The 13,621-nt window shown below is 34.7% G+C and overlaps 2 protein-coding genes across 6 annotated transcripts; both read left to right on the top strand.

The window, feature by feature from the left end:
- Positions 1-524: 524 nt before the first annotated feature.
- On the top strand, positions 525-10,476 carry LOC137812921 (zinc finger protein BRUTUS). 4 transcript variants are annotated; one of them, XM_068615177.2, is made up of 15 exons: positions 642-1,177; positions 2,194-2,403; positions 3,249-3,425; positions 4,631-4,825; positions 5,320-5,675; positions 5,816-6,044; positions 6,263-6,431; positions 6,533-7,774; positions 7,866-8,037; positions 8,166-8,387; positions 8,466-8,603; positions 9,020-9,254; positions 9,370-9,429; positions 9,909-9,980; positions 10,113-10,476. In XM_068615177.2, the coding sequence occupies exons 4-15, from the start codon at positions 4,715-4,717 to the stop codon at positions 10,242-10,244; spliced, it is 3,138 nt and encodes a 1,045-aa protein (XP_068471278.2). In that variant the 5' UTR covers positions 642-1,177; positions 2,194-2,403; positions 3,249-3,425; positions 4,631-4,714; the 3' UTR covers positions 10,245-10,476. The 4 variants fall into 4 exon arrangements, 3 of the variants coding, with proteins under 3 accessions (XP_068471277.2, XP_068471278.2, XP_090155356.1); XM_068615176.2 differs by lacking the exon at positions 3,249-3,425 and having other exon boundaries at positions 525-1,177; XM_090299230.1 differs by lacking the exons at positions 642-1,177; positions 2,194-2,403; positions 3,249-3,425; positions 4,631-4,825 and adding an exon at positions 5,097-5,226.
- Positions 10,248-13,494, top strand: LOC137812922 (uncharacterized). Of its 2 annotated transcripts, XM_068615179.2 has the most exons (4): positions 10,248-10,264; positions 10,565-10,635; positions 12,440-12,928; positions 13,032-13,494. In XM_068615179.2, the coding sequence occupies exons 3-4, from the start codon at positions 12,488-12,490 to the stop codon at positions 13,101-13,103; spliced, it is 513 nt and encodes a 170-aa protein (XP_068471280.2). In that variant the 5' UTR covers positions 10,248-10,264; positions 10,565-10,635; positions 12,440-12,487; the 3' UTR covers positions 13,104-13,494. The 2 variants fall into 2 exon arrangements, with proteins under 2 accessions (XP_068471280.2, XP_068471279.2); XM_068615178.2 differs by lacking the exons at positions 10,248-10,264; positions 10,565-10,635 and having other exon boundaries at positions 12,324-12,928.
- Positions 13,495-13,621: the final 127 nt, after the last annotated feature.

Below are 13,621 nucleotides of genomic sequence, written 5' to 3'. Positions count from 1 at the left end.
CTACTTAAACAAATTAATAGAGATTCTCAAAACGCTAATCAATTCAGTTATTTTTTAAAAGTTTTTTGTTAAAAATATATTTATTATTAATAAGCATACCAATTACTTATTTCCATAATATATCAATAATAACATTTAATAGTAAAATTTAATGATATATCTGGGTAATAATAGGATGAAATATGAGCAATAAATAAACTTATTTAATTTTACCAAACTAACGGAAGAAACGTAAAATAGATGAACACAGTATCAATGAAAGACCCAGTGATGTAACACGTTCATAAAGTTATATAGACACTAAAAATAAATTAATATTTGAATAGATAATCTTTGTGCAAAGTTTTTTTTTTTAAAGTTTGATGAGCATTTATAAACTTAAAGTATAAAAAATAAATTGTGTAGAACAAATTAAAATGATTTTATCTTTTTTGTATTAGCTTTAAGGGAAAAAGAAAAGGCCGTTATCAAAGAGGTGAAAAAAATAAAGAGATGAAAGTATTGGGAGTTATGAGAAAGTGACATTGGCATCCAACGTGGCAGATGTAGCCACGTGGCATGGACCCAAGAAATGAAATTGGTCCTCTCTGGCAGTGGCGCTTATCGGCGTAGTAGCGAAACCAATCTCCTCCTCCTTCTTCGCTTCACAACAACGTATCGACAAAATAGACTGAGACACAGAAATTCTCTCTCTTTTTTCTTGAACCATTTTTACTTTTCTAGAACCGTCCATGCCACCGGATAACCAACGCACAGCACTCACTGATTTTGTGCAAACAAACAATTAGCTGATAAAGTGCTGAACCACTAAGACGCAATTTTAACTTTTCTGAAAAATAAGAAAAAAGGAAAAACAAAGAAAGAAAGTCCGAGAAAGTTGGGCTAGAGAAACCGCATGGCGACGCCGTTGGACGGAGGAGGAGTGGCGGTGCTCTCGAATTCCGTCAACAAGGTGGACTCCGCCTCGCCTCTCAAGGACGACTTGAAGTGCTCGAAGCCGGAGTCGCCGATTTTGATTTTCTTGTTTTTTCACAAAGCAATTCGGAATGAGCTTGATGAGCTGCACCGGCTGGCCTTGGCATTCGCCACAGGAAACCGCTCCGACATTCAGCCGCTCTCCGAGCGCTACCGTTTCCTCAGCTCCATGTACAGGCACCACTCCAATGCTGAAGACGAGGTCCTAATCTTTTGTTCATCTTTATGTTTTCGGAGTTCGTTCTTTGTTAGATTGTGTAACCTAATTTCCCGTGGCGAGTGAAATGGCCTCGTGAGTGAAGATTTTAATAGTTTGTTGCATTTTCAACGACGAACGAAATGCCGCTCTTGTTTGTCTATTCCTTTGGTGATTTCCTCTCGGTTAATTTAGGTCAAACTTTAATACTTGGTTACTGGCTTGAACATAGTCTAACCGTAGCGATTTTTGAAATCGACGCCGAGAATTTGTTTCTCTCCTTTCGATTTTTTATTTTATGTACAGTATAATTTGATTTACTGGCTATACATGTTTCTTCGTTATCTCTAGTATTCTGTTATTGTCCAGGTGCGGAAGAAAATATTTCAGAATTTAAGCAGTGAATATATATCCTCAATGACTGTGGTGTTTTCTGATCTTTTTGGTTATCATCTGTTTTTAAACCACATGTTTGTGCAATGTCGTGGTTATACTGTGTAACGTGCATGGGAGACTAAGTAAAAACATACTTGTTTGTACTATTGCAAGGTTTTTCACTTGTCTGTCAGTAAATATCCACAACAAAACTAATAGAATGCTATGTAGCAGAAAAAGAAAAAAATCTGATTGAATGCTGATGCTAATTCATCACTAAATTAAGCTTTTATAAGCTAGTAAGTTAATGAGGTTAGCTAACAGCATCTGGTTCATAAACTTGTTTCATTTTCTCCTAGTAGATATGAAGTAATATTTTCTGTCAGTTCGTCAATACATTTCTTATGATAAATTAGTAATGCATATTTAGATGGGAAAATTTTGTTTCAAATTTTAAAACATCAGAGCTCCCTACTGGTTTCTTGATAAATTTGATGACTGCCTTTTCTTTTACGATGTTTGAGTTATGCTTGGGATGTGCATCTTTCCCACTCTCTCGAAAGCATTATCTTATTAATTTGGCTTTATCACTCCTTATCTTCTGCTATGCTTCAAACATTCTGAGAGAAATATATTCTGGTATGTAGGTGATATTTCCAGCTTTAGATATACGTGTGAAGAATGTGGCACAGACATATTCTCTCGAGCACAAGGGTGAAAACAACCTTTTTGATCATCTATTTGATCTTTTAAATTCTTCTATCAATAATGATGAAACTTTTCCAAGAGAGTTAGCATCCTGCACGGGAGCTTTGCAGACGTCAGTTAGTCAACACATGGCAAAGGAGGAGGAGCAGGTATAAGTTTATTTAGCATCTCTTACCTTCTATCCACTCGATCTAATACAATCAGATAACTATAAAGTAATAGTATTTCCTCTCCACGAGATATAATTACTATTACTACTACTATTATTATTATTATAGCTAAAACAGGAATTTACAAAGACGAAGAGAAGATAATTACTAATAGTTTCGAGACCAAAGAATGCTCCTTCTGTAAAACAGGATTGCTAATATTTACTATTGGTAGTGCGAAAGTGGCTAATGCAGTGCAACTATATGACTAGGAAAGTTATATTTGTGATGTTTACGAATTATTTAAGCACTTGATGGGCTAAGTATTCTTGTTGAGTACTTTTACCACGACCATGTGGCTTTCTCTAGTGATTCAACTAGAGTAGTCAATTGTATGCCATGGAATACTGAATTAAGTCGATTAGGCTTTTATATATTTGAAATTATCATTTTATCTTAGTTATAAATTATCATTAAAGCATGCAAAGTGATATTTAATGTCTTTCTATGTGATGCATACTTTCTCTATGAACTTTTGAAACAATTATTTTTGGCCTTTTCCCCCTCAGTCAAAAACCAAAGAAGGAATTTTGCCAATTAAATTTTCAGGACCGAAAGATTGCATCAGTTGTTCAGGATTTAATGAATGGATAGTTAGACGTCATAAAATGTTGTTCAAAACATTATTGAATTATGAGTAAACCTAATTACTGAAATGTAAGATTTTTTGTTTAGTTTATCAAAAAGAAACTTTATTATGAACAAGAATGAAAGAGTATAGAAATTTTTCTTGCATTCTAAGAACCAGTGCCTCATACATACATGTTTTGGATGATACTTTCCAGGGTGATGAGTCAAGAGAAAGAAAATTATAAATTTCGTTTACATAGAAAGGCTTTGGAACTGGAGTTTTTCCTGGTAAGATAGGAGTGAGACGGGGTAATGGTGAGCAGGTTCAATAAGACTGGAGTTATGTGCTGGAGGTTAAAATTTGGATCATTACCTTGAGTTGCACTGGTTAGGTATCTTGGACCCTTCCTACTTAATGATGAGGATATTGAATTGAATTGTTTGGTAAATCTTGGTGAATATTCTTTTAATTTCAGTTTTAGTGGAAAGAGAGAAGAAAGGTTGTGGGAAAAATAATATAAAACTTCAATTTAGAAAGATCAAACCAAAATGCAGCCCACCAATTTGTCCTGATTATCTCATTCTAACAGGGTACGAGACATTTAGCTGACCATTATAAAGATGCCTAGAAGACAAGTCAATCTTGTATATGTGAAAAGTGGTCTTTAGAAATGCGAGTATAATTATGTTTAAGAAATAACCAAAATGTGAAAAGAAAAATATACTTTTGTTTTTTAAGGTTATTTAGACTTTGGACACTAATTTTATGGCTAAAGAAGGAAGAAAGAGCTACCTAATTTTTTTCAGGATGAGGTGAGGGGGAGGAAATCCAGATATTATTAGAAAGAGGAAAGGTAAGTACAACGGGTAGGAAAAGACATCCCTCTAAGTCACTAAAAATTTAAAGAAGAACGAATCATTCCCACTCAACAATGCGCATTCAAATCCCTCTGTGATCCCTTTAGAAAATATTGTATGTTAGATCCATATCACTTAATTAATTATGATTCCTGTAAATATATTGTTATTGTTACACTTGTCTTGTCACCTTTGGAAGTTTCTTTGGAAATTGAGTATTTCAAATATTGCGTTAATCAATCCCATTGTTTATTGAAATGTTATTATTGTTAACTTAATTGTTTAATGGGTACTGAATAAGAAACCTTATTAATTTATCTATAAATTTTTAAAATGCTAACATATCAGCAAAGGAGTACTTTGTGTACAAATTGCTACTAAAATTGAACTAATGAAAGCATTTAAAAAAAGTTTCACATAGTTCCAACTGTATTGTAGAAATTCCATGCCATGGAGGAAATTATTTACTTTTGTGATCGATTAATAAGTGGAAGCTTTTATTTTATGTGTTATTTGGTTCTGTTTAATTAATGGGGTTGATATACTGGCTAGATAACATATGATCAAGTTCCACTGCTAGTTCCCTTCAAGGAAGTTTTCACAATACAGAAATCTGTTTATTAGCTGGTTTCCAAAAGGAGATTCTTGGAGTAACATTTTGTCATGGCCATGTAGTTGAAGTTGCCATAATCTTATTTGCATTGTGTCTGACTTTTGTTTGTTTGTTGTGTGATATCAGGTATTTCCTCTGCTTATTGAAAAGTTTTCTCAGGAGGAACAGGCATCCTTAGTTTGGCAGTTCCTTTGCAGTATTCCTGTGAATATGATGGTCGATTTTCTACCATGGCTTTCAAAATCTATATCACCTGATGAATCTCAGGATTTGCGAAATTGTTTAATCAAGATAGTGCCACAGGAGAAGCTTCTTCAGAAGGTGTGGTTTTCAAATGCTAACAGAGCATTGTTACTTCCTTTTATTTGGTAATTTTTTTTGTGCATTGATGATGATGATGCCATTCATTGTTACTGACAGTCAGTAAGGAGATTCTGCATAACGAAGAATAATAGAGAGAGTTTAGGGAAATAGAGGTTTAAACCAATATTTATCAAAATAACAGAAGCTATCATTTATAGGAATAATGGAATATTTGTTGTAACTCTTTGGTTGGTTACAGTACAGAGAGAAGCTATAAGGCGGTTAGGGAGAGGAATTGAGGGGCATCAATTGTTTCTGAGAAAAAGAGAGAAGAGGCCAGTTCTGTGAAATCTTTATTTCACAAATAATTGTGTTCTTCATCTCTGTTCTGTTCCACATTGACACTATCGCAATAAACAGTACTCGTCCCTCATATTCTGGTCCAGTTCTATTATTTATGTTCATTTGATATGTAACTGTATTATATCTGATCATATTCTTGCATATTGAAGGTTGTTTTCACGTGGATGGAAGGGAGAGGTAGCGTTAACACATTTGAAAGTTGTGTAGATCATTCTCAAGTTCTATGTAGTTCTAGGTCATTACCTCATCAGGTTGAGAAAGTAAACTGTGCTTGTGAGTCCACAACATGCGGAAAAAGGAAATATTCTGGATCTATGATAGATGTTTCTGATACCACTGGAGAGCATCCTATAGATGAAATATTGCTCTGGCATAATGCAATAAAAAAAGATTTAAGTGAGATAGCAGTGGAGGCCAGAAAGATACAACACTCTGGAGATTTTGCTAATCTGTCTGCTTTTAATGAAAGATTTCAATTTATAGCCGATGTTTGCATATTTCACAGGTATCAGATTGATTTATTTTGATCAATATTTGCCTTTTGGAATTACCATACCTTTTTTATGTTAAACAATTTGATAATTTATCTTAAGACAAACTCTATCATCTGAAATATTGACTATTTACATTTTTTTATAAATGTAGTATTGCTGAGGACAAGGTTATTTTTCGGGCAGTAGATGGAGAATTTTCTTTCTTTCAGGAGCATGCTGAAGAAGAAAGCCAATTTAATGACTTCCGAAGTTTAATTGAAAGTATTCAAAGTGAAGGAGCAACATCTAATTCAGATGTTGAATTTTACTCCAAGTTATGCACGCATGCTGATCATATAATGGAAACCATACAGAGGCATTTCCATAATGAAGAAGTTCAGGTGAGCCATCATTGGTCATGTGATAATCTGAGTTACTGCTGTGAGATAAGAATGTGAAACGCAAATGCATTGTTAATTGCAATGAGAGTAATTAATATGTTGCTGGGATTTCCATGCCAAATATGCAGAAGTTGATCAATGCAAAGTTCTCTATAAGGAATTTTCAATTAAGCTCTCTGTTAATCTATTAAAGTGTTCTTCATCCCTCTCATCTATAGGTACTTCCTCTGGCAAGAAAGCACTTTAGCTTTAGAAGGCAATGTGAACTTTTGTATCAAAGCTTATGTATGATGCCTCTGAAATTGATTGAGCGTGTCCTGCCATGGTTGGTAGGATCTTTAACTGAAGATGAAGCTAAGATGTTTCGGAGAAATATGCAGTTGGCAGGTCCTATGTCTCTTCAAACTTCCTTGCCTTCTTAAAATAGTTATATCTCTGATAATGTTATTTGTGTAGTCTATATTTGACAATTTCATAATCTGTTTCAGCTCCAGCAACAGATTCTGCTCTAGTTACACTCTTCTGTGGATGGGGTTGCAAGGCTCGTAATGAAGGTCAGTGTTTGTCTTCAGGTGCATCAGGTTTCTGTCCTGCTCAAAGACTTTCTGATATTGAAGAAAATATTGGTCCATTATCCTGTGCTTGTGCATCTGCATTATCTAATAGACATTGCTCAGTATTAGCTGAATCAGGAGAGAACAAAAAAGCAGTCAAACGAAACATAATGGAGTTGAACAAAAAAGAAGATGTGACAGAAACTTCAGAGACTGAAAGCATTCAGAAACAATGTTGTAGTACTCGGTCTTGTTGTGTGCCAGGTTTGGGAGTGAGTAGTAACAATTTAGGGTTGAGTTCTCTCTCTTCACCGCCAAAGTCCTTGCGCTCCTTGTCTTTCATCTCTTCTGCTCCTTCTATTAATTCCAGTCTGTTAGTAATGGAAACAGAGAGAAGCTCATGCAATGTGGGATGTACACAAAGACCAATTGATGCAATCTTTAAATTCCATAAAGCCATACGCAAAGACTTGGAGTACCTTGATGTTGAATCGGGAAAGCTGAGTGATGGTGATGAGACAATTCTGTGTCAATTTAATGGAAGATTTCGACTCTTGTGGGGTTTATATAGAGCTCATAGTAATGCTGAAGATGATATAGTATTCCCAGCTCTGGAATCCAAAGAGGCACTTCATAATGTGAGTCATTCATACATGCTAGACCATAAGCAGGAAGAAAAATTGTTTGAAGATATTTCCTGTGTTCTTTCAGAGTTTTCCGTCCTTCATGAATCCTTGCAGATGATCCACATGGCTGAGAGTTTAAGTGAAAGTAATTTTGGAACCTCTGATGGAAATACTAATGATGTCATCAAAAAATATAATGAACTTGCTACTAAGCTTCAGGGGATGTGCAAATCCATAAGAGTGACCCTGGATCAGCATCTCTTCAGAGAAGAATGTGAATTGTGGCCATTGTTTGGGAGACATTTTACTGTGGAAGAACAAGACAAAATAGTGGGTCGGATAATTGGAACAACAGGTGCTGAAGTTCTCCAATCAATGTTACCATGGGTAACATCTGCTCTTACTCAGGATGAACAGAACAGAATGATGGATACTTGGAAGCAAGCAACAAAGAACACTATGTTCAATGAATGGCTTAGTGAATGCTGGAAAGAGAGTCCAGTGTCTATACCACAGGCTGAAGCATCAGATCATAGCACTTTTCGGAGAGGTATTTAATGTGATTTTTGTTTCTTTCATCTTTTGTGGAAATTGTGATATTTAATATTATAATGTGCTATTGACTTACTGTTTTTTCCTAGGTGCTGAATATGGAGAAAGCTTGGGCCACAATGATCCAATGTTCAAGCCAGGTTGGAAAGACATATTCCGGATGAATCAGAATGAACTTGAGTCAGAGATCCGGAAGGTATATCGAGACTCAACACTTGATCCAAGGAGAAAGGCATATCTTGTGCAGAATTTATTAACAAGGTTGGTTCAATGATCATACCTTCATTGTTATTTTATATGACCAAAATTTTCTTTATATTTGTCTGATAGCACTTTAGCCTTTATTGACATCAAGCTCCAACTGTTGATTGATTTTTGTCTTTCACTAGTCGCTGGATAGCTGCCCAGCAGAAATCACCTAAAGCTCTGTCGGAAGGATCATCTAACAGTGTAGAAATAGTAGGACTCTCACCATCATTTCGAGACCCAGAGAAACATGTATTTGGGTGTGATCACTATAAAAGAAATTGCAAGCTTCGGGCTGAATGTTGTGGAAAGTTATTTACTTGCAGATTTTGTCATGACAATGTCAGTGATCACTCAATGGATAGGTAAATTTCTCATGGGATTTCTTGTGTTTTATACTTTATAATAGTATTTAATTCTAATCATCTGCTTGATCATTACAGAAAAGCAACACTGGAAATGATGTGTATGCGCTGCCTGAATATACAGCCAATAGGGCCTACGTGCATGACACCTTCATGTAATGGATTTTCAATGGCGAAGTACTATTGCAGTATATGCAAATTTTTTGATGATGAAAGGTATTCTTTTGTTCGTTGGAATCCAAAATTTATTGTGGGGTTTGCTGGAGTTGGGCTACGGTGGTCAGGTTTTGGCGTTGGCGAAAGATGATTGGGAAGCTGCCAAACACTGGCAGAGAGAGGAGCAGTAATGTTTACGCATATTTCCAGGAAAAGATGAAAAAGTTGTTGAGGGAATCACACCCTGATCATCTAAAACCATGTAGAAGGTTTCCAGGGATTCTGTGTTATGATCACAAACATGATTCTTTATTTATAAGTAATAGCAAAGTAATGATCCAGAAATAAACGTAATCCTAAACTAAAGCTATACGACATTTTCCTATTTACACCATCGTATATTTAACAATTATAATTTAGTCTTTCAAATTATTTTGTTAATTTTATTTTTCTTTACACCTTTTTTTTATTTTCAGGAACGTATATCATTGCCCATTTTGCAATTTATGCCGTGTTGGACAAGGGCTTGGGATCGATTATTTTCATTGCATGAAATGCAATTGTTGCCTGGGGATTAAATCAGCATCTCATAAATGTCTCGAGAAAGGTTTAGAAATGAACTGCCCGATTTGTTGCGATGACTTGTTCACTTCAAGTGCTACGGTCAGAGCTCTACCTTGCGGCCACTATATGCACTCTGCTTGCTTCCAGGTCTATTTCACAGCTGTTTTCGGTTTTAGGTTTCGATTCTATCCCCAAACCAGGGGGTGGTAACTTATTCTCAAGGGTTGTGGGTTTAATCTTATATTTTGGTATATTATGTTAGGCATACACGTGTAGTCACTACACATGTCCAATCTGCAGCAAGTCATTGGGAGATATGGCGGTAAGATGATTTTCTTCCATTAAATCTTTCTTTTACACTCAACTAAGCCTTATTCTCCACCTTTATTATTCGCCATATAAATTTTTTATAGATGCACAAAAGTATGGAAAGGAAAACCAAACAGGACCATTAGTTTGATAATGCTCTAGTATATTTCGAACATGTACTTGTGAGTTCTCAAGTTGAGACAAAATAGAAGTAAACAATTTGCCTAAAGTTTTTCATATATTTCAGTTAAATGTAAACGTTTAAAAAAATTAAAACTTGAATGGTATATGTTTACTGATCTTTAACTAATTTATGCATATTTTGTTGCTGCTAATAAATTAGGAATTTAAGATAACTAAAGAGTGTAAGCCTCCTTTTGATAAAAAAAATCATTGAAAAGATGAGGGATATATAATTCGAAAATTCATGTCAAATCACTTGAAGTTCTTAAAGAGGTACTCGATATACTTAGTTTTTCTCTTCCTACCTAGGTTTACTTTGGTATGCTTGATGCCCTATTGGCTGCTGAGGAGCTTCCTGAAGAGTACAGGGAACGCTGTCAGGTACTTTTTTCTAGTTCCTTTTTGAAACTAATGTGGATTTTATGAAGAAAAAAACCATTTTGGCATTGTTGACGAGAAAAGAATTTGTAAGATGATTGTCTGTTAAGCCTGTTATGTAATGACAAAATGCAGGATGTACTCTGCCATGACTGTGGTCGGAAGGGCTCTTCACGCTTCCACTGGTTGTACCACAAATGTGGATTCTGTGGCTCTTACAATACCCGGGTTATCAAGTGTGAGACGTCAAACTCCAGCTGCTCTTAGCGTGCTTCTTTTCATGGGAGGTAGATAGTTTGTAAATACTTTATAGCAAAATAGAAATCCAAATTTTTTCACGGTTAGGAGCCTATTATTTTTTCGTCGAATATATAATGCAAACGCATGACGAATTTAGTGACCTTATAAACAGAAGCTCCTAATTAGTTCTATAGCAATTATGTACAGATCAAGTTTCTTCCTAACTTTTTATTTCTGCAAGAGGTATTCTTGCAGCCCATATTCATTTCTTTATTCTTATAGACTTAATTTAACTGCACCTTGACTTCACTGCGATCACGCTGAGTAATTTATCTTCAAATTCCCAGCTACTGGCTAGAGGTGGCTTCTGACTGATGTGAGTTCATCGTATACAAGCTCAAATGATATTCTCACGAGAGTAATATTCTTACCTTTTTGTTCTGTTCTATTTTCTGCTATATCATCGGGTCCCATTTTGTGGTAATATAACAACTTAGAAAGTGCTAGAATTTTTTTAAAAAAAAGGTAGGAGTAGGCGCCACTGGTCAAGTTGAATAGGGTTCCCAAGAGTTATGTGCTAATGACCACCTTCACTTGTCTAATACTTTCTTATTATTTTTGTTTAATTACAAATTTGAATTTAAACTTCTTGTTATGAGCTATACCTGATAAACAATAAGTTTCAGAAAATACAGCTGTTTAACGTAATGGTGAAATCATGTGATTTTTTTATATAACGAGTTATTAAAAAATAGTTTTTATATAGACTTCATCGTTTTACATAGAGATGTTTTCTAAATAAAAAATTCACAAAGACGTTAAGGAATATTTTATTTAGATATTTACTAAAATAATCATAAATAAGTAAAAAAAAAAACTTTATTTTTAAAAATAGGAGCAGCTCAACTTTTAGTGCTTAATTGTGAATCAGTGCATGATGTAATTAATCAGTCATGAAACCAGATAGCCCAATATATATATATATTGTGAAGTCAACTTCCCCTTGTATTTTTTTAGGCTTAAACTTGTACTATTTTTGAAAAATTTAGTTCAACAAATTAATTTTACTTATTTTATCCCCAATTTTTGAAAATCCTATCAATTTTGGGAGGGTTTGATTGAACTTTTTGTTTTTAAACTAATAATAATAAAAATAAAAATTTATTGATAATCATTGAAAATAAATTTGATGGTGATGTCCTGATTTTAGTTGATATCTTCTGGTTTGGACTAGAGCATCAAAAAGAGGATTGTATGAGAGAAGGGAACAAGATATCAGCTTAAAGTTTTAAATCTTTCCAAAATATTTTTCAACTCTAATATGTATTCAGCTGAATGTTTTCTGTGTGCAGTTTCTACAAACAATTACTAATAAGCTTACAAGATCAATGGAGATGAAAAGTAAATGAACATTAGCAGCTGTGATTTCTTTAATAACAAAACCTCATTTATTAAAGAAAACATTTCACCAAGTGCCCGTGTTCATCACTTCCATTACAGATCACCACAATAATTTGTGATACTTCGATTCAGTTTAATAATTAATTCAATTCAATTTTTGTTTGCGCAGTCCCATAACTGGAAGTACTAGAGTTCAACAATTTCTTTTATTGAAGTAATTTTGTCACATTATATATATATGGTATTTATTTTTATCGATCAACAATATTTTTTTAATGTAATTTATGTGCTTGAATTATTAAAAAATATATAAAAAAAAAACAAATTTTAAAATTGCACGGAAGGCGCCGACTTCTAAACAGGTTCTTTACAAAAATATTAACAAAAGCTTATGAGAACTCAAGTGTTCCATGATTCCACTTCTCACATAAATGAAAAAAAAGAGTATCTTTTATCAATATAATCTCATGGGACTTGAGTTTTTATACTTTTGTAAAACAATAAAATGAATATTAATATAATAAAAAGGTAGTTACCCAAAAACAATGTTAAAAAAAAACTAAAGCAATGATCAATGAATTAGTATTTTTGATGTATCAGTAACTATAGATATATACAAGTTTTTTCAACATTGGAACGTCTCCATTAGTAATAATGGTTGGAAATTATAAAAAGAAGAACGTTAGGAATAGAAAAGTTGTAGTTTGGCAACTCCAACTCGAACGGAACGCCACCACCATTGTTTTGTTTTGGTTTTTGTTTCATATTAATTTCCCTTCTCTGCCTCCATTTTTCTGAGACAGCAACTACTCATGAAACAGAGTACGAGGTAGAGGAGAAGTTAATCATCGAGCACGAGAAACACGATCATGGCTATGGGCCCGGAAAGATCCAAACCACTCCACAACTTCCCGATGCCCTGTCTCAAATGGGGCAACCAGAGATTCCTCAGGTGCGTCAAAGTCGCCAACGATCCTAACGATATCGCCGACGTTCGCAGGAAGCTCTTACTCGATCTCAGAGTCGCCGCCGACAACCTCAAAGTTTCCATCTTCCAAGAACCCAATTCCAAATCCTGGAATTTGCGAACCCGAAGAGCCGCCTGCAAGGCACCGCATCACACCAGCCAACTCAATTCCCTCACCCAAGAGATGAAGAAGAAGAAGAAGATGATGAAGATTGAAGAAAAAACTAAGTTTTCCGTTTCACTCTCGAAGGAGGAGGTGGAACACGATTTCTTGGCCTTGCTCGGAAACAGGCCTCCCAGGAGGCCCAAGAAGAGGCCCAGAATTGTCCAGAAGAATTTGGACGTAATAATAACACTACCCCATCGATTGTCAAATATGTTCATGCTTTCTTTCTCGTGATTTTCTTTAATTTGTGGCTTGGTTTTGTTTCGTTTCGTTTTTGCAGTCACTTTTTCCTGGTTTGTGGCTCTCCGAGGTTACTGCAGAATCTTACGAAGTGCCTGAGGTTCCCGAATGAGGTGCATCCTGACTTCTAACCTTTTCACCTTGTGATATAAATAATGGTAATTGCCAAATCAACCACGTTAGTCGAATACTTGATTCAATGATGGTGAAGATTATGGAATTCTGCATCTGGGTATCCGAGATGTTGCAGTTTGTACATTCTATATGTTAATATTGTCACTGCTTCTGATTAAAAATCTCTGGTATGCAGCAGTTTTAATTGCTCAATTCTTTTTTTTCTTGTAATCTTGTCCTCTGTTAATATGGTACTCAAAAGTTGTTTATGGAATTGTGGTTCAAGGTTTACTAGTTATGACATAAAAGAGCAAAGTTGGCGTATTTAAATTTGCGTGGGTTGTACCAGGAACTTTAAACATTAATGAAATCCTCTACATTTATTCTAACTGATGTTAAATAGTTTGGTGAATAATTATTCCTTTTCATCTATATTTCTAAAAAATGGATCGAAAATATATGGCTTATTTGGTTGACTTGCAATAAATGTCAACTGATAGATGAATAGTGAATGCA

The sequence above is a fragment of the Phaseolus vulgaris genome, chromosome 2, assembly GCF_051622355.1.
Source record: "Phaseolus vulgaris cultivar YP4 chromosome 2, ASM5162235v1, whole genome shotgun sequence".
In the NCBI taxonomy this organism is placed as follows: Eukaryota; Viridiplantae; Streptophyta; class Magnoliopsida; order Fabales; family Fabaceae; genus Phaseolus; species Phaseolus vulgaris.
This window is presented reverse-complemented; position numbering and strand designations above follow the sequence as displayed.

Coding starts and splice junctions, on each gene's coding strand:
- LOC137812921 (XM_068615176.2), top strand. CDS start 896: ATGGCGACGCCGTTGGACGGAGGAGGAGTGGCGGTGCTCTCGAATTCC. Junction 2,404..4,630: donor TGGCAAAGGAGGAGGAGCAG/GTATAAGTTTAT, acceptor GTGTGATATCAG/GTATTTCCTCTGCTTATTGA. Junction 9,430..9,908: donor AGTCATTGGGAGATATGGCG/GTAAGATGATTT, acceptor CTTCCTACCTAG/GTTTACTTTGGTATGCTTGA.
- LOC137812922 (XM_068615179.2), top strand. CDS start 12,488: ATGGCTATGGGCCCGGAAAGATCCAAACCACTCCACAACTTCCCGATG. Junction 12,929..13,031: donor TTGTCCAGAAGAATTTGGAC/GTAATAATAACA, acceptor TCGTTTTTGCAG/TCACTTTTTCCTGGTTTGTG.